We start from the raw sequence: 23662 nt of genomic DNA, 5'->3' as shown, positions 1-23662 counted from the left end.
CGAAATCTTGCAATTGTCCAGGAATCACTAATTTATACCAATTAAAATCATCTTGATACTGTATGCAATTTAATTTACTTTGCTACTTCCATCCTCCGAATTTCTTAACAACTTCCACAATGTCTACACATTATAATCAGATCAAGATTAGCCATTAAGTTTTTTTTACGTCAGCATCAGATCACGTCTGTATTAATCTTCGGCTATCAAGAGACAATTGAATAAAAAAAAGAGTTAAAATTTTAGTAGTTTCTGTGCCGTCGAGCGCTCATACCGATGCGACGGGATATTTTTTATCTGAGGGAACGAGCGCAGCGCGGCGAAATTCAAAGTCCCGCTACATCGCCCCCTCGACTGTCACACTAAAACATTTAGCGTGGCAGGCTAGCAAACAATAGAATAGATATACCTAAATGTCTATTATACATATTTTCCCAGGAAATGCCACGTGCATACTTAGAGGATTATCTTTGTCAATACTTGGTTTCTAAATCTATATACTACATATACTTGTTACAGTTTTGATCCTTTTTAGACAATTAATATATATACGTTTACATAGTGTGCGTTTGAGCAAGCTGCTCACCAGCGCAGTTAATGTTGTGCGCTTCCAGCGTTGGTTTCCCAATGCATCTCTGGCAGCACGTAGTCTTTGCGCATGCGCAATAGCATCACTGAATTTCGCGTGCGGCAGTTTCAAAATCGCTGCGTTATGACAGTCTTGAACAGTATTCACTTTCACATAGTGTTCATTACAAGTTGTTATTCCAGCATAAATGGCGTGTTAAGTTCGGTGACACCATAAGATTGAGCGTGTGCGTGATCTGAAGCAACGTCCATGTCTTCTGTTACGACACAACACTCCAGGTCCTTGTGCGTTTTCATGACTATTGTTCCTGGGGAATATATGGTCGATGTAGTTTTTACCCTCCACATCGCCTACGACAGGTGCTGAGTTTGTCTCCAAAGCATCTAAAGACCGGCCAGGAACAACGGCGTCGATGTTCGCAAAGGTAGGTGTTTCACCACATTGTTTACACTTGCCAACAAACGTTCATTTGCAGTGCGAAAATCCTCATTATCGTCGAAGTAAATTGCAGTTTATATCGATTTACAAACAGTTATTTGGTTTATGCACCATAAGTTTCACAAAAAACACAAAATTCGTCGTTTATAACGTTCACTGTTTAACACGGTTTGCAACACTTTTTGCCACATTTACATTTTAACAAAGTTCACTTTGTCCAAGCATGTTTACATCGCTACTTATGAAACAACATCTCTTGGTCACATTTCAAAATATGTTGACAATATGCAAAGTTTTAACACATACACAAATATATATAAATTTACAAGAATATGCATGTGAAATATTTACACTAAAAAAAAAATTATACTAAGTCCCATTGGCTTTCTTTTATTGGGGTATAATTTTTTTTATTATTATTATTCAGGTTTGGGCGTGCCAAGGGATATCAGACTTAATACTTAAAGCACGGGCTTTCCTTCATTTATTATTTATTTCTTTCTTTTGATTCCATATCATGGCTAGTGGTTGACCAGGCTTGTAATGCCATCAATATTCAGTTTTCTTCATGTCTTGTTATTCATACCTGAAAGTTTACTGTCACACAATATATTCTTACATTCCATAAACAAACAATACCCAGCTGCAGGAGGTGATGGGATAATGGAGAAAAAAAAAAAGATAGAATGGAAGAAACTATTCACTACCTGTAAACTATCAAATCCTACAGCTACTACATACAAAGAGAACATAATACATTATAACATTTGCATCACCTTCAAGGGGTGTGTGAAAGAAGGTGCTTAACATTTACCAAATCATAGGTAAATGTAAGTGTCCTTACGTCAAGTCTGTGTAGTGTAACATCATGACAGATTCTCTGTTTGTGTTCTGACTGTTCATATGACTAAATGTATTATACATTAACAAATCCTTGCATGAGTAAATCACTGCTCAGCACTTCCTCGATATCTCCACTTATCTTTTTTACACACACACACACACACACACACACACACACACACACAGAGAGAGAGAGAGAGAGAGAGAGAGAGAGAGAGAGAGAGCAACATCGTTATCAAACTTTATGATATTTCCAGGCCATCATCACTACCCAATCCGTAGAACATCTACAACCTACTACCACCACCTCACTACTGACTGTACTGACAGTGCTCTTCCAACATAACTGCAGAGATCTACATATGTGCTACATAGTGCTGCGTAGGAGGACACCCAAGTGCCTATGCTGTGAAGAGTAGCTCGCACTGGGATCTTTTTGAGTCATGTTATTGAGATGAGTACTAGTCATACCAAAAAGAGAGCAGCTCATCTGTGTGGAAGTTAGACCTTTACTGGTAAGAGATGTAGGAGGAGCAGACCTTTACCATGTTTTTCACTTCCATAGATCTCCCACTGACTTTGTCAGTCAACAAATATCTCAGGCAGTCATTATCTACTTACTAAGTACCTATCACAAAAGTAATCCCCTCCCTTATCACTATCAACAACATCAACAGATTATTACACAAACCTTTCAACTTGCTGAAAATCCTCACAACTTTCTAAAACTAAGTCCTGAAATGGTATCTCCCCCCCCCCCCCCCCCTTGCCTTGGTATCTTTTTTACACACACACACACACACACACACACACACACACACAGAGAGAGAGAGAGAGAGAGAGAGAGAGAGAGAGAGAGAGAAACATCGTTATCAAACTTTATGATATTTCCAGGCCATCATCACTACCCAATCCATAGAACGTCTACAACCTACTACCACCACCTCACCACTGACAGTACTGACAGTGCTCTTCCAACATAACTGCAGAGATCTACATACGTGCTACATATCTCACGGGCCATTTGGAGTCTTCCACACAAAATCAGCTTCCATGAACTCATGAAACAGGAACTAGCTCTGCAACATAGCCTCATATTCCACTGTGACTTAATCTGCATCAGTTGTATGGTATCACCTGAAGCTTGCAGCACCACACCAAAATTGGCAGTGCATGTCGATACCATAGACATTAGTGATGTCTTACTGCAATCTGCAGCAAAGGTTAGAGGAGGTTGAAGAAGACACACCCTCTCTCTCAGCACAGCAGCACCTTTGCACAGGTTCAATATATAGCTGAGCTTGGAAGCGGTGTGCCCCAGTTTGTGACCTCAGCTGAAGCAGTCAACATCATTCAGTAGGACCAGTGTTAGCCAAACCTGAGATTGGCATGAACTTTCAAGTCTGAGATGGACACGAACTTTTGTAAATGGTGACATTGTACTTCATTGTATATTTCAAACAATGCTTTAATATTCAACGACATTTGTAAATATTCACACAGTCCTGTGACAAAAGACTGTATCAAGTCAAGTAAATCATTTTATTCTTTCATGTAATAAAGTTAACTAGTATTTCATATGTTGCATTTCAGATGAGTCACCTCCCAGAGCAATCAAAGAACCCATAGTTATGGCCAGATTGTCATTCTGTCTGGTCACGAACACCCTCGCCCCACACCCCCCTCTCCCCCTTCTAATCAATTCATCTCTGCCCCAAGAAGGAACTCCTGGTTCTGAATGTTAGGAATGCTGTAATCTATTTTACTGTGTTTCAGTTTCCTGTACTGGCAGTTACATGTGCTGGATGTAAATACAGGCCAGCCCATCTGTCTCTTGGTGAATATAAAATACATTTGGTAAGTAAAACTCTGGCAGACTGTAAATAATTTAGGAGTAAAAGAGACCAGTCGCTCAATACAAGAAGTGCTGAGTTATCAACGGGCACACAAAAAAATAATGGAAACCTTGCTACTAAAGTTTTCATTCTATTTTGTGTGCCTATCAATGTTGCAATGCTTCTATTTGGCAAGTGGTCTCCTCTATTGCTACATTGTACAAATACACACACATATGACAGCATACAACTGTTACAATATAATGGATTTACATGAAGCACTATTTGCATTTCAACAATAATACCAATGATTTTGCTGTAACAAGCAACAAAAAACACACATAAGTGGAAAGTGTGGCAAAATTAAGGGGAAAAAAAAGAGGTTGTTCAAGGAGGTAAATAGAAAGAGTCACCCTGGATCAAGGATGATATGGCAGTTGCCGACAATGTTGCTGTAACAAGAGCCATCAATGGCCAGTGACTATGTAACACTAGTAACTTTCTGACTAAAAATCAATCATGGTCAACGATAAATTCAGCCTCAGCAACATACTAAATATCAACAAAATTGGTTAAAAAACACTTGCTTTTAAGAAAGTAGAGAAACTAAATAATGCTCAAATGATATAAACAATCACGAAAAACACAAATGCACACCGACACGTATGCTGTTGCTGGAAGATTTTCAAAAATTTTCTCACATTTTCCAGGATAATATAACATCATCCCTCCATCATCAAGAACTTAGTTATGTCAAACAATACCTTTAAACATCTCATTTTATCTCTGTTTATATTCATGCAAATAATGTCATTTTAGACTCAGTATGAACTCTGATAGTATCAAACTTTTCACCCTTTGCACTGACAAAATTCACTCAAGACGAGGAAACATATGCTATGTGACACTGATTTACAAGTTTTCTTGGCCATTTTATATTTTACATGGCAATCAAGCTTATGGAAAATCAATGGAAAACGAAAGTGGAGGGCAAGGAGAAACCAATGCATTAAAAATTCTCAAAGATATCTTAACACCTGTAGCTAGAATGGACAGAAAGAAGGAAATATCATATTTGCCAGATTATAAGACACCCTAAATATACAAAATGACCCCTTTTATTTTTAAAATATTCTGACTAATCAAAATTATGAACTCTGTTACTGATATCAAATACCTGATCAAAAAAGTTAACCCTGAAACCATCCTAAACTTATACTATTTATTGTTGTCCACATGCTGATAATAGAAGGTGAAATTAAAGAAAAATGAACTGTTTATCTTAATTTTGATCTACACTCATTTTTTGTTTACTACCTACGACAGTCGTTTATAGCATCACTACAGTGAAACCGCTGGGATCCAGACTTAAAAGCCGTAAAATTGAGGAAAATGCAAGATTGAGGAAAACATTAAAACCCTCAAAATATGAGCAAAAACATGTAACTGGCACAGATGATTAAAAATCCTAATCCCCACTAATTGTATAAAATATGCATAAGGGAAGGAAATTAACTGTACAATAAAATTTTTATACAAAAATTTGCAGTAATGAATTTCACAGATGTGTAACAGCAAATAAAATCTCGGCAAAAAGTAAAATTGATATCTGGGTACAAGGTAATTGCACTATCGTCCAACACACTACGACCACAGATTATACATCAAAACACACGTTTCCAAGACTTCTTTCTTTTGGGTTCACCCAGAAAAAAAAAAAAGAAAAAAATAATTGATGAACGTTGTAAATTAAACGAAAAACTGTGAAGTTTGGTGAAACACTTCGGAATCTAACAAGTGATAGTGAGTGTTTTCCTTCTGTGGTCAATGGCAGTTTAATTGGGTTGAATAGACTTCAAGACACGTACACACTAGACTTGAAACATGTTTCCAGTTAATTGATGTGGACCATTTAGAAACATCTTTCGAAAGATGGAAACATCTCTCCATAGCAATGTCAGTACAGATTAAACGAAATGATATTCCAGAGCAGCTACCACATTCACCACTGCACAGTGCAAGTGTTTGTTTATCTTGCATTGTGTCGTCTGTTGTAGAGAGTTTTTCAGGTTTTTTGTTTTCTCTTGCTGTACTAAGTTTTTCTGAAGAAAAAATAAATAAATAAATTTGCAATGGATGAGGCAGCAGACTGTCAAGTTGTTATCGTTGTACCAAGCTGACGGCTGCTTGTGGAATATATGAAGCAAGCAGTACAAGAGCAGCAATGAAACAAGACACTCCACAGAAAACTACTGCTACATTTGGTAAAATACTGAGAAAGACAGCATGGAAAACAAGATGATACCATATATGCCAGAAGTTCAAACTCCTTATGGTGATACCCAAGTGAAATTATGGTAACTAGAGCTGTCTCCCATACTCATTTGCCAGACCCATCAGTTGTTCTACAGCATTTTTTCATTCACCAAAGATGACTGTATACAAACTAACAAATCTATTTCTTACAACAACTAATACGACTCTATGAACCATTAACAACCACTATACACAAACTCGTCACCAAATTAATGTCATAGTTTTAAAACCAATGCAACCTTATTCTGTAAAACTATGAAAAATGAGAGATGTTTATGGTCATCAGGTCACAAGTCATGATAAATAAATAAATAAATAAATAAATGAAGAATGAAAGATGAAAATGTCTTTTGGTTGTGTTTGTGTGAACCTTTGAGTATTAATAGTTCAGCAACACCTATTGTGGAACCTCGCTTAATGGGCACCTCCCATAATGCACAATTCGCACAACAAGCAAAAGAAATTGTAAAAAAAATGACTCACTTAACAAGTTATGTTTCGCATAACGATTTAGTGTCATGTCACTAACCGTTAGCGTGCGGTGGGGGAAACGTTCACATTGTCAGCAGTGGCATATGAACAATGTCTTTAATACATACTGCTGTCTGGGTTTAGCACTCTTTCCACTAACAATCTTAGTGCAGCTTGTGATTACACATTTTTCCAAAGTTGTGTTCACACAGTGTTTTTTTGTGTGCAAATTTTAATAACCTCCATAGAAATGTCCCCAAAGATAATGCCGCAAGAAGATGACCATAGAAGAAAGAAAATAACCTTAGAAATGAAACATAACATCACTGGAAAACGCAAACGTGGTCTGAGCATTGCTGATTTAGCATGCGCATATAATTGGTCTACATCAACTATTTGCACACTATCCTCAAGAACAAGGACAAGATTAAGGAGACAGATGCTTCAAAGGGAATGACAGGAGTATCTAAACAACGGTTCCATATTTTCAATGAAGTCTAATGGTTGCTCCTTATGTGGATAAATGAAAAGAAACTGCTGGGCGACACTATTAAAAAGAACATCATTTGTGAGAAGGCAAGAATGACTTTCACTGACCTCGTTAAGAAGATACCAGGGTTATCTATGGCCAAAGAAGCGTTTAAAGGGTTTAAGAGAAGAACAGGTATCCGCAGCATTGTGAGACACTATGAAGAAGCCAGATCTGGCCAAAGGCAGCAGAACTTTATCAGCAACTTCAAGATGCTCATAGATTCTGAGGGTTATCTACCACAACAGGTTTTTAATTGTGACAAGATTGGTCTACTCTGGAAAAAGAAACCAAAGTGTACCTGTATAACAGCAGAGGAGAATGTGCTGTCTGATCACAAGCCAATGAAAGACCATCTCACACTGCTATTCTGTGTCAATGCATGGTAATTTGAAAATTAAATGCTGTTTTATCATTCAGAAACTGCACAAGCCATCAAGAGGTGTAAAATCCTGAAGAGCAGGTTACATGTGATGTGGAGGTCCAACAACAGGGCTTGGGTGTCATGTGATTTTTTTTTTTTTGTGATTGGATCAATGAAGAATTTGGTCCTTAAGTGAAAAAATATTTGATTGAGATAAATCTGCCTCTCCATGTGTTGCTTGTTATAGACAACACTGCTTCCCTTCTCCACACCTACAAGACCCCCTACTTGAACAATTTGAATTAATCAAGATCCAATTTCTGCCTCCCAACACCACTCCATTACTCCATCCTATGGTCCAGTGGATTGTCTCTAAGAAGCTCTACACTGAAGCACTCTTCAAGCATTACTTCGAGTTGACTGAAGTTATCAATCTCTCAGAGTTTTTGGAAATATCAATTCAATACCGTTGCCTGCATCAAGATGGTCAAAAGGCATGAGAAGGGTTTACCAAGTCTGCTTTGAAGAAACTTTGGTCAGAGTGATTTGTCAAATGCGACACAGACATTTGAGTCAGTATCTGTGGAGCCTGTAGTCAATGAGATTGTGTCTTTGGCCAAGAGCATGGGACTAGAAGTGGATAAGTATGATATCAATGAGCTTGTGGAAGAGCACAGCCAAGATATGACCACCGAAGAGCTTATGGAGTTGCACTTTGTTTCACAGCAAGAAGTCGTGGAGAGGAGTTCTTCAACGGAAGGAGGTGGCGGTACTTCAAAGCAGCAATTTTCTGGTGCAATAAAAAAAATTCTGAAAGCATGGAAATTGGTTAAATCGTACACTGAAAATCATCACCCCAATAAAGCAGTGGCTACACACGCTACGAAACTGACGATAATGCTATGTTGCATTTTCACCAACTATTGAAGCTTCAGCATAAACAAATGGCCGTAGGTAGTTTTCTAGTGAAAAAGAATTACTTATGTATCATGAATAACGAAGTATAAAATACTGTATGTGTAATTTTCTTTGAATAAATGGCACAAATAAGATAAAACTTTTAGTACTTTTTCTGTACAGAACACATTTCTATGGGATACACTGTTTTGCTTAATGAGCGTTTCACACTACGAGTAAGATTCTGAAATGAATTATGCTTGCTATGTGAGGTTCCACTGTATTGCACTTTCCTCATCTCTAGACATGACATAGACAAAACAAAAACAAAAACAATGCAACAAATAGTATTGCAGACAATGTGAATACACTGAGAAAGTTTACGGCAAGAAACAGAGATAAGAAAAAAAAAGTCTGGAACAGATGCGAAGCACTGCAGGAAATAATGTCTCTGACAGAAACATGTTTCCAGTGGCAGTGTGGACGCAGCTTCACACTACTTTTTGCAGTTGTGGCTTCAATAGTGGGCTTATGACTATCAACTTTTGTGAGCACTTGTGAACAACCCCTATGTGAATTGTGTGCATTTAGATCATTAATTTTCTTCATAGTCTGTGATGTATGTGAGCAGCATGCCATTTCAAAGCAATGTTACACTAAAAGTATATCACAAATATCATTAAATGTCCATTAATGATGCATTAACAATATAAGGCTTCAAGAGATTTAATGATACCCAACGCACAACATTAAATTCAGATGAGAAACCTGTAGTGTCAAGGATAACGTCATGATTAGCTGACTTACACAGGTTACAGGTTCACAATTTCCTGCATGCCATTCCCCCCCCCCCCCCCCCCCATCCCTACCTAGCATTATCATGTTCATTATGATTGTAATACAATATGTTCTGCAATATTCGATGTTGTTAAACATTTCTGCCTAGTTAGAGAATGAAGGATGAAATAAATATATGCCTGTTGATTTCCGAATGTGTGGTGATTCCTGAGTGTGTGGTTAGACAGAAACTTAAGAGAACGGCTTACACTCCTGCGAGTTAAACGAGCACCAATAAAATTCATAGTGTTTCTTGTCACAAATATTTCACTGTTTATTTCCGAAAATGTGGTGATTTCTGCTTGTGTGGTTAGGCAGGAGCCTAAGAGGACAGCTGAAATTGCTGCGAGTGAAACTATGAGCAATAATATTCATATTCTTCCTTGTCAAAAATATTTTTCACATTGTGCAGCCACGAACATATTCCTCTAAAGAGTTCTTGCTATAACTGATATTCTCCTGTCACTAAAACATCCATAAACATAAACTCCACACCACAGCAGCTGACAAATCGGTAGCCTTGTTCCTGGTCGCCTTCACAATGTCACCACATTATTATTGCACCCGTTACTGCAAAGAGTAATGTGAAATGTACTCAACCCACCATCACTGTGGAGTGCAAATGCTGCAAGTTGTGTTGGCTAACATATTCTCTTAACTCTGCCACCACCCACAGTGCAAAGTGTCTGTCTTTTGTGCCACTTATAACCCATTTAGTCACATCAAATGTCAATAGGAAGAAAATGGGACAAGGTCAAGCGAGACATCGAGTACGAATGTAGAATCAAGTAAACATTACTACGAAGAAATGTAAAAACAGGGAATTTTTAGCATTGATCTTATGGGTTTTTCACGGGGGCTACTAATTTATGGTGTAGAACCATAAAAAACAAAATCGGAAATGTAAAATCGAAATTCCACTGTATTTTTAACCACCACCACTGGTATCATTATCTGGGATGATAGTTCACCTAAGCTATGAGCGGTGATAAAAGAGGAAATTTATTCCTATATACGAGCAGCGATGAAATTTAGCTTTTTGCTGTCACAATTATTTCTTTAAAATATGTCGCCATTTCTGACATGGTTATTATGATGGGACCTAACAGCATATTTAAATTGCTGCGAGTGAAACAGGCCTAAAAAAAATTATAATCTTGGTTGTCCCAAATATTTTGCTGTTTCTTCCAAGTATGTTGTAATTTCTGTGATTGTTTTTACAGTGGGACCCGAGAACACAGGCAGACCCCTTCCCCCGTCCCGTCCGAATACACAGCAGATTTTGCATCTAAACTAACTTGAGAATGTGACAACATTCCTTCAGCTCTTTTTAGCAAATGCTTGTCTGCCCTCTGCTCCCTCATTGGTTGTGTGAAACCAGCAGCTGACACACCGCGTTTCATTTGCATCATATCTGAAGGTGAGAACTGACAACGATGCTGCGCAAAACATGTAAGTATACAGCTATCTACACTTTTTCATCTCTTACAGAAATGTACACTAGTGCTAAGTATTTACAAAATTTTAAAGTAACTTCAAATCTGGCTACAAATGTATTCAGACAAATCGATGTTAAAATGTTATGAATGTTCATAAAAAGCTAAGGTATGCAGTGTACATTCCCACAGTTGGCAGCACGACAAAATTTCCTGCCTGCTCACCACTCCTCTCCCCACATTAGTCCTAGTTCTCTGGGATGCATGGATGGCTAAGTAGGAGCCATAGGGCAGGGATGTGGCAGGTACCAGTGCTTTTTCCCATCTCAGAAGCGCTTCTGAAACCCACTTTTCAATATGGTGTTCAGCTCCTTCAGGATTTCTACTTTTTCTCATCAATGGCGGCACAATGATTTCGTTTCATGGTTCTCTTCTGCTTTGGGAACAGAAAGAAGTCGCAGGGGCGGGGGTCATGTCTGGTGAATACAACGGCTGAATCAACATAACGGTTTTGTTTTTTTTTGGCAAAGAAAATCACAAATACTTTACCAAAAACACCCAGATACTACTTAGCCACACACACACACACACACACACACACACACACACACACACACACGCGCGCACACACGCGCGCACACACACACACACACACGCGCACGCGCGCGCGCGCGCGCGCGCGCGCGAAATCAGCAGACAGTAAGCAACAAATGGCACATAATGACTTACAACAACAAAGTCACAGACATGGTAGGTCATATACTAAAGAAACAAGGACTCAACAAAGCATACAGTACCAACAACACAATACAGATCAGACTTGGAAGAAATACCACCAACACTGACAAACACAGCCATCTGGTATATACCAACTTACTTGCAACTGCTGTCAATCTGCATTTGAGGCTCAAACATGCAAGAATTTCAGAACCAGGTATACAGAACATTTCAGCACTGAAAAGCAATAGCTCACATTCAACATTTGCAGATCACCTGATGGAACAGGATCACCACCCAACAAACATTGAAACGGTCTTGCAGACTCTTTAAACTAGTAGCAGCCTATACCAAAAATTAACTACAGAAGAAAACTATCACATCCCCCTCCCCCCCCCCTCCCAGCCCTACACACACACACACACACACACACACACACACACACACACACACACAAAAATGCTACCCAATCGCTTTATGTAATGTATGTAAACTAATGCATACATCCTCCACTCTTTTGCCAATTAAGCTATAACTAGAACTTTAGACATAATGTAATAAATAACATACAGTGCATCAAGTCACTAACACATATCTTAACTGTGAACTGTAAATATTTTGTACCAAAAGTTTCTCTAAATGTTAATATGTAACAACAATTTTACAATAGTACAAAAAGTGCTGAAACATGTCTGGGTAAAACAAAACTGAAAAGATGTCATGCATAAGGCAGAATTCCTCATCCTAACTTCACCTGGTATTTGTCAACGAAACAAGCCACACTCCCTTCATGTTGATCTTCACCTGAAGGATGGCTACATCAATACCTCTGGACCAAATCAAACCTACCAACTGCCAACAATACGTCCATTTCAACAGTTGTCACACATGCGAAAATTCCTTCCTTACAGTCTTGCCAACAACATCTGTAGTGACGAACAGTCCCTCTCCAAATATACCAAGGGACTCACTGAGGCCATAACACATGGAAATTACCTTCCAAACTTTGTCCAGAAACAGATCTCCCATGTCTTACCTACTCATGTGATCTACAAACTAAGCTGCAACCAGTGCTACTTCCTATGTGGGCATGACAGCTAACAAGCTAGCTGTCTGCATGAATGGGCACCAATAGACTGTGGCCAAGAACAGCTGGATCACTCAATTGCTGGACATGCTGCCCAACGCAATGTGCTTCATTTCAATGACTGCTTCACAGCCCGCACCATCTGGGTCCTTCCTACAAGTACAAGATTTTCTCAGTTGCATAGGTGGGAATTCTACCTAAAACATATTCTTTGTTCCTGTAAGCCCCCTGGCCTCGACATTAGCTATTCCCCCATCCTCCCCCCACCTGTCCCCACTCCAGCACTAAACATTCCTCCAATGTACTGCACATTGACAGTCCCCACCTCCGAAGCAGAAATTCTACCAAAATGATGCCTTTTGATCGCATTAACACTCAGGTTATGATTCCCTCCCATAGCAAACAAATGCCAAGTGCAATGTGTTTGAATTCACGACTGCAAAGAATGAGCAATGTTTATTCTTACATATTAAGACCATTCTGAACAGCAGGGGCAGGGGCAGGGCCATTGTTGACACTCTTTCAGCAACTCCTTGTCTAACTTTGGCCTTGCCACATGTGACAAAGAATGGGTAAAAATCATCTTCAAAGAATAACTAGTAACACTACAATCCTAGCCTTCTTGTATGACTGGCATGTCAGCCAGTGAATACTGCATGGATCTGGTTAGTTGGCAACCTGTTTGTCACAGTCCTTCAGCTGCCACTGTTGATGTTTTGTGGACTCTCACGAAAATTTCAAAGGATATTCAACAAGGAAATATTTATGTTTTCTCCAATTTGATGCCAAGATGTTTAAGACACTTCAACTGCTACATACAGCACACTGACTTTTCAACTTCATATATTACATATAATCCTTCAATCCTCCTCATATGTGTATGGAAGTTACCTAGTCTGTGGTATAAAATTAGTTTCAATCATGTATAAACTTTTCAACATTTCCAAAAACATTAGTATTTTAATATTACATACGTACTTTGAGAATATTCCTCTCCCATCTGTGGAGGATACTCTTCATCCCAGTCAACAACGTCATCATCCAGCAACACCACAACATGGCATTCACGGTCACCTCGTTGAGCCGAGTTGACCATGAGTGGTAGTATTAGTTCTTCTAAGAAGACTTCAAACTGACATCGTGCACCCTCATTTGACAGCTCATGAAGCAATCCTCCTAATGAAAACAAATGAACAATAAATATACTATCAGTGACAGATTGACATCAATTATTTTTCCTTTGTAAAACATTAGCAGAGAGTATCGTAACTGAATATTTACTTGATTAACAATAAAAAAATAAATGCAACTCTCTTAATTGAGTGAAATTAACTTGTTTTTCACTAGCCGTTACATATATGTAATAACTCTGGCAATACAACCCCAGGAAGGAAATCCATAAGATGCACAAATTGATAAATTTTGGAGTAACTTAATGAAAACATAAGAAAAATATTTGGTAACTGTGACTAGGAGTTGTTGCAGTAAAGTGAAGAATTAATAACTGAAGTATGGGATGAAATGTAGATAGGTGAAACACTTTTTTTGAACATCTGAATGTAGACTGGGATGACAACAATACAAAAGAATAAAACAAATTCAGCACCCATTATTATAACTGCAAATTCTCTCACTGAAGCTATCCTAATAATCATGGAGGTCAGTGGTAATCTTCAGACATAATCTGCCACAGGAAACTTCTTTAGCTACAGGAAAAGTATGCCTCATTCAGTATCCTTAGCCTACAACATGAGCTGATCCACATTACGCTAGGTACACTTACTAGTATTTGTATGCATATCAAAGATTTGGAGACCACAGTAATAGACCATCCGGCCACTGCTGTAGCAGAAAGGTATACTTCATGATGGTGCCTGGTCTTTTTTACCATGGAATTTGCCAGTAATAGATACAATAACATGAAAGATGATGCTTATTACTAATGATACATATACTGAAGTCTAACAGTCTGTTTCAGATCGTGAACAATTTAGAACTTTTAGTAAGATACCAGGAGCAAAGAGTAAGCGTAAATGTAGAACAATCATCAGCAACTAGAAACACTGAGACGCACGATCACAAAGAACTGTTGAAGAAATGGGACAAGTGTTACATTAAGTACACTTTAACTGATCTGGTGTGAAGAGACCTGCAGAAGACATAAACCAAGTTGTAGACTGAAATAATGTGTGAAAGCAGTTGCAAAAACCAACACACCATTGCCCTATATGCACACTCTCATTGAAACTAACAAAACAGATCAGTTCCAACAGGACTTGGTCCAATACTAGCAATTAGAAAGCCAAAGAAACCCACCACAAGCATGAAGAAAGCAAGGTCACACAGCATCTGAAAGAGCTCAGAATCCAAATGAAGAATGCAGTCAAAATCCCAATGAAAGGATTCTGCATAAAGCAGCAGCATTGAAGAAATATGAAGCTATGTGGCATATCATTTTGTTTCTTTATCTATTCTTTCTCAAAATTTAAGGGAAAATAAATGATGAATTAGAAGTCTTGCGAAATGATAACTTCAGGGATTTTTCAGTATTTTGCATAAATGAGCATGGGTTACAAAAAGGGTTTGGAGGTACATCAAGTATTTCAGGTTCTGAAATAATTAACAATTTTAGTACAGAAAAATATGAATGTGACGGAATGTACATACGCATAGGGTATGTGTAAAAGTAAGAGAGAGAAAGAATATTAATTATGTGACATGTACTGAACAGGACTTCGAATATTGTGAGTATCAATTAACTGAAAGTGAAGTAGTTATGTTGTTTAAAAGCTCTCATGTTTATTGTGTGTGTGTTCACTCACCATTAGGGATTTCATCTTATGTACTTAAATGTTTATAGATAACTATACTCACCATAATTTATTATTTCAGAGAAATTTATTTATATCTTATGTGTTTAGAATAAATTTTGAAGATTTAACACAAAAAATGTAAATTTATCAAGTTTTGTTAAGTATTTTTCAGTTAATGTCTTCCAAGGAGAAGATTTTTTTAATTTCATAGATAGTGATTCACCAGACTTGAGAATCTTAGCACTAGTGGTTGTTGTTGTGGTCTTCAGTCCTGAGACTGGTTTGCTGCAGCTCTCCATGCCACTAGTGGTTATTCTTCGTAAAAAGCAGACCTACAGCATTGTCATACCTCTATAAGAAGACAACGAAGCTAACTTCTAAACAATCAACTAAGTAATAAGTAAATTTCAGCAAAGAGAGTACATCCTTCAATGCAACACCATCCAGAATAATGACAAACATCTGTTCCATGAAAAAGTCATAACCAATATTGAATCGGCATACTGCAAGCTTTACATGAGCTCACAGAGGAAAAGCAACAGTCCATCCAGTGTTAACTGATGAGCAGAGGTGGAACTATAATACTGAAGTTTATATAACACAAGCAGAAATGAAAGATGAATGTGCAAGCTGAAATAAAAAACGTCACATGGGATTGATTGTATATGAAACAAAGTAAGCAAATACAGGATAGTCGGACACAGTCTGAAAATCTTGGAAGGATGCTGCAGGTGCGATTATGCTGAGAAATAATTGTTAAGAAAAAATGCAATACACTGTGTGGTTTCAGAGTTAATAAGTATTGGAGTTAGTCAATCAGGCCAGTGCACATGCTAATTCAAATGGCCCATCAGAGACGGTGTCACCAAATGTGTTCTTCATTTACTATCATAAAACTGAAAAAGAGAGCATTGGACATGGGATGGTAGTAAGGATCAAATCCAAGTCAAAGGGTGAGCAGTCTCATCCAATATCATCTAGGCAACAAGAACAAATTACACTATTTGTAACTGGCAAGCTGCTTGAATTTGCATGTGCAGTGACTTGAATGGCTAACTCCAATGCTAAGTAATTCAGAAATGGGACAACACGTCAAATTTATTTCTTAACAATCATTTCTCAGCACAACCTCCCCTGTAACACCCTTACCAGCTTTTCAGGTTGTTTCTGACAACCCTGTATCGTATAAAAACATAATATCACACCTCGCAGACATTATTAATACCAGAGTTTCCACAGGAATATACCATATAGATATCCAAAAATCAATGTTGAAACCTCTTTTTAAAAAGACAAGCATGAAATAACTGCAAATCAGTGTCATTATTACATAGATTTTCAAAAATTAATCAAATTTGATGTATGAAAGACTTGGATATTTCCTGCACAGTAATAATAAAAAGAACCACTGTCCTATGGATAAAATGGCTTTTGGGAAAAACAAATCCACTGAAACCGCATTATATGAAATCACCCTCGATGCTACAGGCAATGATAAACCATTTTAGACATTTCTAAGTGCTTTGATGACATCAGCCATGATCTGCTATTTAGTAAGTTATATGGTTATGGTGTTCTGGGAATGACATATGACGTCTGACATTGCCAGACGGTAGAGGTATTTCAGAAGGAAGAAAATTTTGTTTCAACCATCAGAAAACTTTATTAGGGAAGATCCTAAGGTTCTGTATTATGCTCTTTGCTGTCCTTAGTATTTATAAATGATTAACTGCTGCAACTATCTGCAGCAGAGCGTAACGAGTACTGCTACCTTTGGTGTCATAAGGTATTGATAATGTACTCCTTAATTATAGCTCGGTTCTGGTACTTTTGGAGCTGAGTGCACCTTTTCTATGTGGGTCATTGTCTTGTTGTATGATGACAACAGTGCCTTAGTGCTGTGGTCACATGCCATCTTAGTTATGTTGGCTTGTAGAAGAAAACTATTTCAGTAATTCAGTTATTTCACAAGAAGAGACTCGGAATTAATTAAGATATTTATGGTCGATACAGTGTCGTGTTTGGGCAATTGCGCTGTAGCTACTACCAAATGCTGTCTGTAGTCCATTTCATTTTGTGTTGTGGATTGCTTGTTTTCTTATTTTAAAATGAATGAAGAGACTAACCCTGCTGCGTAAAGGGATTCAAATGTGACTCTCACTACAGCAAAAGGAATCAGTGATCCCTATTACCGTTATGTCAGTTCTACTCTTGTGGAAGCACAGAACACGGATGTAGCTTATTTGCCCCCCCCCCCCCCCCCCACCACCACTTCTCTCACCTTGGACAATCAAAGTTCTCATTTGTCTACAATCACACCCAACTGCCATGATATACTGTCCGCAGAATGTTCAATTTTTTTGCCTCAAAGACTCAAGCATACTTCAGAACTTTGTAATCTGCCTTTTTTTTTTTTTTTTTTTTTACACTTACACACTGATTGACAGCCAGCCTCTATAGCACTGACAAATGTATGAAACATCAGAATTAATTTAAATATGATCCACAGAACTGCTAAATTAATTCTTCTTTGGCAGACGTTAAAATGATCTCGGTGCAGAGTGACAGTGACTTGTAAAAGTATTCTGAATTACAGAGGGTGCACAAAAATATAGAAACACCATATACATAACACATTACCCTGCCTAATATGGTGAAGGAAAGCTACTGGGATTCAAATCAGCCTCCAGTTGTCTCAGAATGAATAAAAATACTTCTACGGTATTCAAGGGAATATTATACCATTCTTCCTGCAAAATAGTGGCAAATTCAGGTAACAATGATGAAGTCAGATAACAATCGTGCATCCTTCTCTACAAAGTACACCAGAAAGGTTCAATAATGATGAGACCTGGTGACTGTGATGGCCAGGGGAGATAAAATTCAACCCCGTGCTCAAAAAAAGCAAGCTGTGTGAACAGCGGCCTTGTCATCTTTGAACACAACATCACAATAGGGAACAAACATGGGATGGACCTGATCAGCCAAAATAATCCTTGGCAGTAGTGCAGCCTAGCAGAATGCCCACTGTGCCCCAAATCACCACCGAATCCTTCACCATCTTCCAAACTCATGTGGAAGTTGTTAACAGTGTGAAACAAGACTTATTCAGCCAAATTACTTTATTCTGTTGCTCTACAGTCCAGGTGTTACGACTTCAGCAGCACATTTTCCTGTTACGGGTATATACATTACTGACTAGCAGTTCTGCAATTCCAGCACACACTGCAATTCCTTGCTGATGACGTTCCCTTTGTGTTGTTTGGACACTGACAGACAGGGTTTGAAGGGTATGACATCCAGTTCTGCACTGACTTCTGCAGCTGTCATCCCCTTATTTTTTTATGAAGATAGTAACTGTTCACGAAAGAACAGATAACACTGATGACCGTGCAGCTTCTCTAGAATAAATGATAGTTAATTAACACCCTCAGCTGCCGACAGGTGTTGTTGATATACCTCGATGGGGACAGCTGACAATGTGTGCCCCAACCGGGACTCGAACCCGGGATCTCCTGCTTACATGACAGATGCTCTATGCATCTGGACCACCGAGGACACAGATGAAAACGCGACTGCAGGGACTTATCCCTTGCACGCTTCCCATGAGACCCACATTTCCAACTGTCCGCAATCTACATACGTAATGTTCCTAATAGATATTTGTCCATCCACTCATTAGTTAAATGGCTACCCGGCCACTGAATTTCGTCTTTGCGAATGCGCACAGCTTGCCCGAACTCTTACGGGAATCGTCACCTTAGTGTGCACGAGTAATGAGTGGATGGGCAAATATCTATTAGGAACATTACGTATGTAGATTGTGGACAGTTGGAAATGTGGGTCTCACAGGAAGCGGGCAAGGAATAAGTCCCTGCAGTCGTGATATTCATCTGTGCCCTCGGTGGCTTAGGTGGGTAGAGCATCTGCCATGTAAGCAGGAGATCCCAGGTTCGAGCCGCAGTCGGGGCACACATTTTCAGCTGTCCCCAGCTTTCAATTAATTATCATTTACCCCTTATTTTTTGCCACAATCCTGTTCAATGACCTTGTGTCACATTCACTCAATGCATAGTTTTGTCCATGCTATAACTTAGCAGATGATATTTTTCCATTTTCCCTGTACGCAGCATACATCTTCGATACAGTGACTCTTGAAACACCAAATAATTCAACGGTTTCTGTTGTGGACTCACAACTATACAGAACCTTGTTCTGACCATAATTACCATTTGAAACACGTTGAGGACATTGCACAGGTGCTGTTTGTGATCAAATACATCAGCACAACCTGCAGGCTTGGCTAGCATTTGTATTTATGTTCAAGAATGCATTTCTTGTAATGTTTCCACATTTTTGTCCAGTCCCTGAATCTGTGTATGGGTACTAAATAAATACAATATGATGTCAATAAGAGGCAGATCACAACATTTATTACAGAATAAAGATATTAACTATACAAACATGTAACATAAGGTATGACAACCTGTATGTAGCATTTGTTTAACTGCATACATATGACCACTGTTTAAATAGTGTGTATTCGTGTATATTTGATCTATGCAAACACTCAGGTGACAACCACACAATGTACAATGTCAATTGACAAATAAATAAATAATCTCAATCAACGTATTCAACATTTTTGCAATCACAGTTTGGTGCAAGTTGCTGCATGAAAATATCTAACATTTCAGAGGCCCAGTTAATCATGCCAAGCCCATGCAATAGGTTCTTGTAACAATTATTCAAAATGATGCAGTCTGATTCATAATTTGCCCTTTTTTCAGGAACAATTCAGTTTGTTTATGACAGTGGTAGTGGATAATTTATCTTAAACCCCTGCTGCTGAAGGATGTCGACAACACATACAGGGTGTCCCATTTATCTTGACCACCCTACATGACTGTTTGTCCAGATGCAAATTACAAAATGTTTCAAGCAAATGTTCTTTAGCTCTCAGGGGGACATCAATCAGCATGATTGCCTTCGTTGTAGCTTTGTTTTTTTTTATGGATATAATAGAGGGAAACATTCAACGTGGGAAAAATATATCTAAAAACAAAGATGACACGACTTACCAAACGAAAGCGCTGGCAGGCCGATAGACACACAAACAAACACAAACATACACACAAAATTCATGCTTTCACAACCAACGGTTGCATAGTCAGGAAAGAGGGAAGGAGAGGGAAAGACGAAAGAATGTGGGTTTTAAGGGAGAGGGTAAGGAGTCATTCCAATCCCGGGAGCGGAAAGACTTACCTCAGGGGGGAAAAAAGGACAGGTATACACTCGCACACACACCCATATCCAACCGCACATACACAGACACCAGATTATTTTTGGGGTAATTCATCAAGCCAAACTGTGCAATAAGACTTATATGTGGTGTGAACTCAAAAACATCCTGCAGAAGCCTGTTTAGGGAGCTAGGGATACTAACTACTGCTTCCCAATATATTTATTCCTTGATGAAATTTGTCATTAAAATATATAACTTTTTCAAACCAACTACTCAATTCATGGAATCAACACTAGAAATAAGAAGAATATTCACAGGGATTTAAAGTCACTTACTCTTGTACAAAAAGGTGTGCATTATTCAGGAACACACATTTTGAATAACTTGCTAGCAGCCATAAAAAGCTTAACAACCAATGAAATTCAGTTTACGAGAAGAACAAAGGATTTATTGGTGGCCAACTCCTTCTACTCCATTGATGAATTTCTCAGTAGAACCAATTGATTTACATGTGTGTGTGTGTGTGTGTGTGTGTGTGTGTGTGTGTGTGTGTGTGTGTGTGTGCGCGCGCGCCCGCGTGTACAATCTAACTTCTGCACCATTCAGTGCAGTAATGAGCTCATTGTAAATAAGTATTGTAGTAGTTCTATTATATGTTTATTACCTTATAAGTAAATAAAAACTTTTTTTATTTTAAATTCGGTGCATTAATGTAATATTAGTAAATGAGTGTTTGTAAAATGATTCTTTCATATAGTGTTCATTTAAAAAAAAATGATGATCATTCTACTTGGGACTTGTGGAAGGTACATTAGCTTATTTGCTTCAGTTGTAAATATATGTCATGTATTACAGTTTTTCTGACATGTTCTACTCCCTGGAGGACCTCCTCACTATGGATCAATTGGAATGAAAGTAAATCTAACACACACACACACACACACACACGCACGCACGCACGCACGCACGCACGCACGCACACCCATGGTCCATTACTGAAAGTATTTGCCTGAGCTGATGTACTCCACTATCAAGTTTTGAAATTTGATATGTTAGTTGCCACAGCAAATTACACTAGGAGATTTAGTGATTTCCTTGAAGTAGTTTCATTGACCTTTTGATAAGCAAGCCCTCTTCCTGGGCTTCCCCCAAATGAATTTAATGGTGGTGCCTGCACCAAGAGTGTTGACCAACAGATCTAAGATGTCTTATACAAGTATGTTCTGTGGGTGACAACAATTAATAACTTTCTGTCAGCTCATCAAGTCATATCATCCTTGATTCAACACCAATACCACCAACATGGATCACTACTGACCTCTTGGAAACCACTGCCCTGCAATGTCAGGTAATATTTAAGTAAGCAATTACACACTTGATATAGAATAGACTTGGCTGACTTTAAATTGAATTTCCTCCATTAATATGTAAAAGGAAAAGAGGAAGGTTAGGGCTTAACAACCAGCTAACGAGGTTATTAGAGCTAGACCATGAACAGGGAAAGATGGAAAGGATAGGGAAAGAAACTGATTGTGTCCTTTCCAAATGAAACATCCTGGCCTTTGTCTTAATTTGGTTTAAATAAAAATCTAAACTTGTATATGAAAGTAACGATATTAGGTAAAGGATAGTTGCTACATTGGCACAAAGAAGACTGCCAGAAAGTGAGCTTTCGACCAACAAGGCCTTTGTCAAAAATAAGTGCCCCCCCCCCCCCCCACACACATATATATATTCTCAAGCATGCATGATGTGTGTGTGAATTTTGTTAGTGTGACGTGTGTGTGTGTGTGTGTGTGTGTGTGTGTGTGTGTGTGGTGGTGGTGGTGGAGGGGGGGTCTATTTTTGACAAAGGACTTGTTGGCCAAAAGCTTACTTTCCGACAGTCTTTTTGTTGCTTCTATCTACAAAGCAGTGTACCCACTATATGGTGAGTAATAACTATCCTTTTCATAATATTGTCAAATTCCATCCCGGATTTTCCTGTACATGAAAGGTTGGATGAGCATTTGAACCCTGCTTCCCCTTAATGTGAGTTCAGTGCGACACCTCACTTCATGTCATATGGTAAGCCGTGGTGGAAGACCTTACCTATAAAATGGGAAATCGTCATGCAGAACTTATTGTCATTCGGTAGTATGAGCTCCATACTTACATGAATGCCTTTGGAGGAGGGACACTACACGTGTTAAGAGCTACTCCAGACCACTTTTCTTATACAGGCTTTATCTTTATCGCAGTTTCAATATTGGCACAGCACTATTTTGTGCACCTACACTGCTTTGTGGATTTTGAGGCTTCCTTATGAGCACAAGTGTTATTTGCAGGTAAGTTTGTACAGGGAGACTTGCCTCAGCGAACAGAGATACGAAGCGTACAAAACAACTAATTTTTGCTTATTCTTGGACCAAAAAATATTCTGTAGTTTTAGAACAGTGGCTCAATTTACAATTACAGACATATTTACAAAAACATAACAAACAGCCAACAACTTAGTTAGCACCCATTTTTGTCACAATTAATACTTACGTAGATTCTGACACTTGACAGTTTGAGCATCAAATGGAACAAGGAGGTAATCACAAGCTTCCCTTAGTTCTTGTACGGAAACTGTGGGAGGGCAACGAATAAGCCCACCCTTATAATACTCAAGGATGGAACGAAACACAGTTGCTGAGATTCCTTCTGCCACTTCATATTCTCCTCTCTCATTTGGATGAGTAAATTCTATACCAGAGCTGAACATCCTATAAACAAGGTGAAAGTTGCCTTAGAGCCTTACATTTAAAATTACCCTATTTGTTTTGTTTAATGCAAGTAATTACCATAGTGCCCTCCTTAAGTAATCTACCACTTTCAGTTTCTCCAGTTAACCAGAAGAGCTACATCTCATTACTTTTTGTTTTAATTCTAAAATCATAAATGTACTTAATAAAATTTCCTGACGTTAATTTATGAAATTATATTATAATAGTTTAGTAGTAAACATGCTAAGTATGGTATAATATTACCCTAGAATATGAGCTTTTTGTGGAGTTACATTTTTTAACTTCCTCCTCCCTGTTCACATTTACAAAAGTACACACACTACTATTACTGAATATGACACACCATCACCAAGAATTCAATATTCTAGGCAGTTACACTTTACTAACGGTATTAGATCTGTACTCGACTGGGGGAGGGGGAGGGGGGGAGGGGGGGGGGGGGACGACGACCCACAAAACTTTTGCATTTATTTTCTT

At 38.4% G+C, this 23662-nt stretch overlaps 1 protein-coding gene across 1 annotated transcript in view; it reads right to left on the bottom strand.

The window, feature by feature from the left end:
* Positions 1–23662, bottom strand: part of LOC124612939 (BTB/POZ domain-containing protein 10) — a 123764-nt gene that overhangs the window by 4490 nt on the left and 95612 nt on the right. The window contains 2 exon segments of the mRNA XM_047141440.1: positions 13338–13535; positions 22947–23164. Coding sequence (XP_046997396.1) covers positions 13338–13535; positions 22947–23164 — 416 coding nt within the window.

The sequence above is a fragment of the Schistocerca americana genome, chromosome 4, assembly GCF_021461395.2.
Source record: "Schistocerca americana isolate TAMUIC-IGC-003095 chromosome 4, iqSchAmer2.1, whole genome shotgun sequence".
Classification (NCBI taxonomy): Eukaryota; Metazoa; Arthropoda; class Insecta; order Orthoptera; family Acrididae; genus Schistocerca; species Schistocerca americana.
Note: the sequence above shows the minus strand (reverse complement) of the source record. Positions and strands in the feature narration are given on the sequence as shown.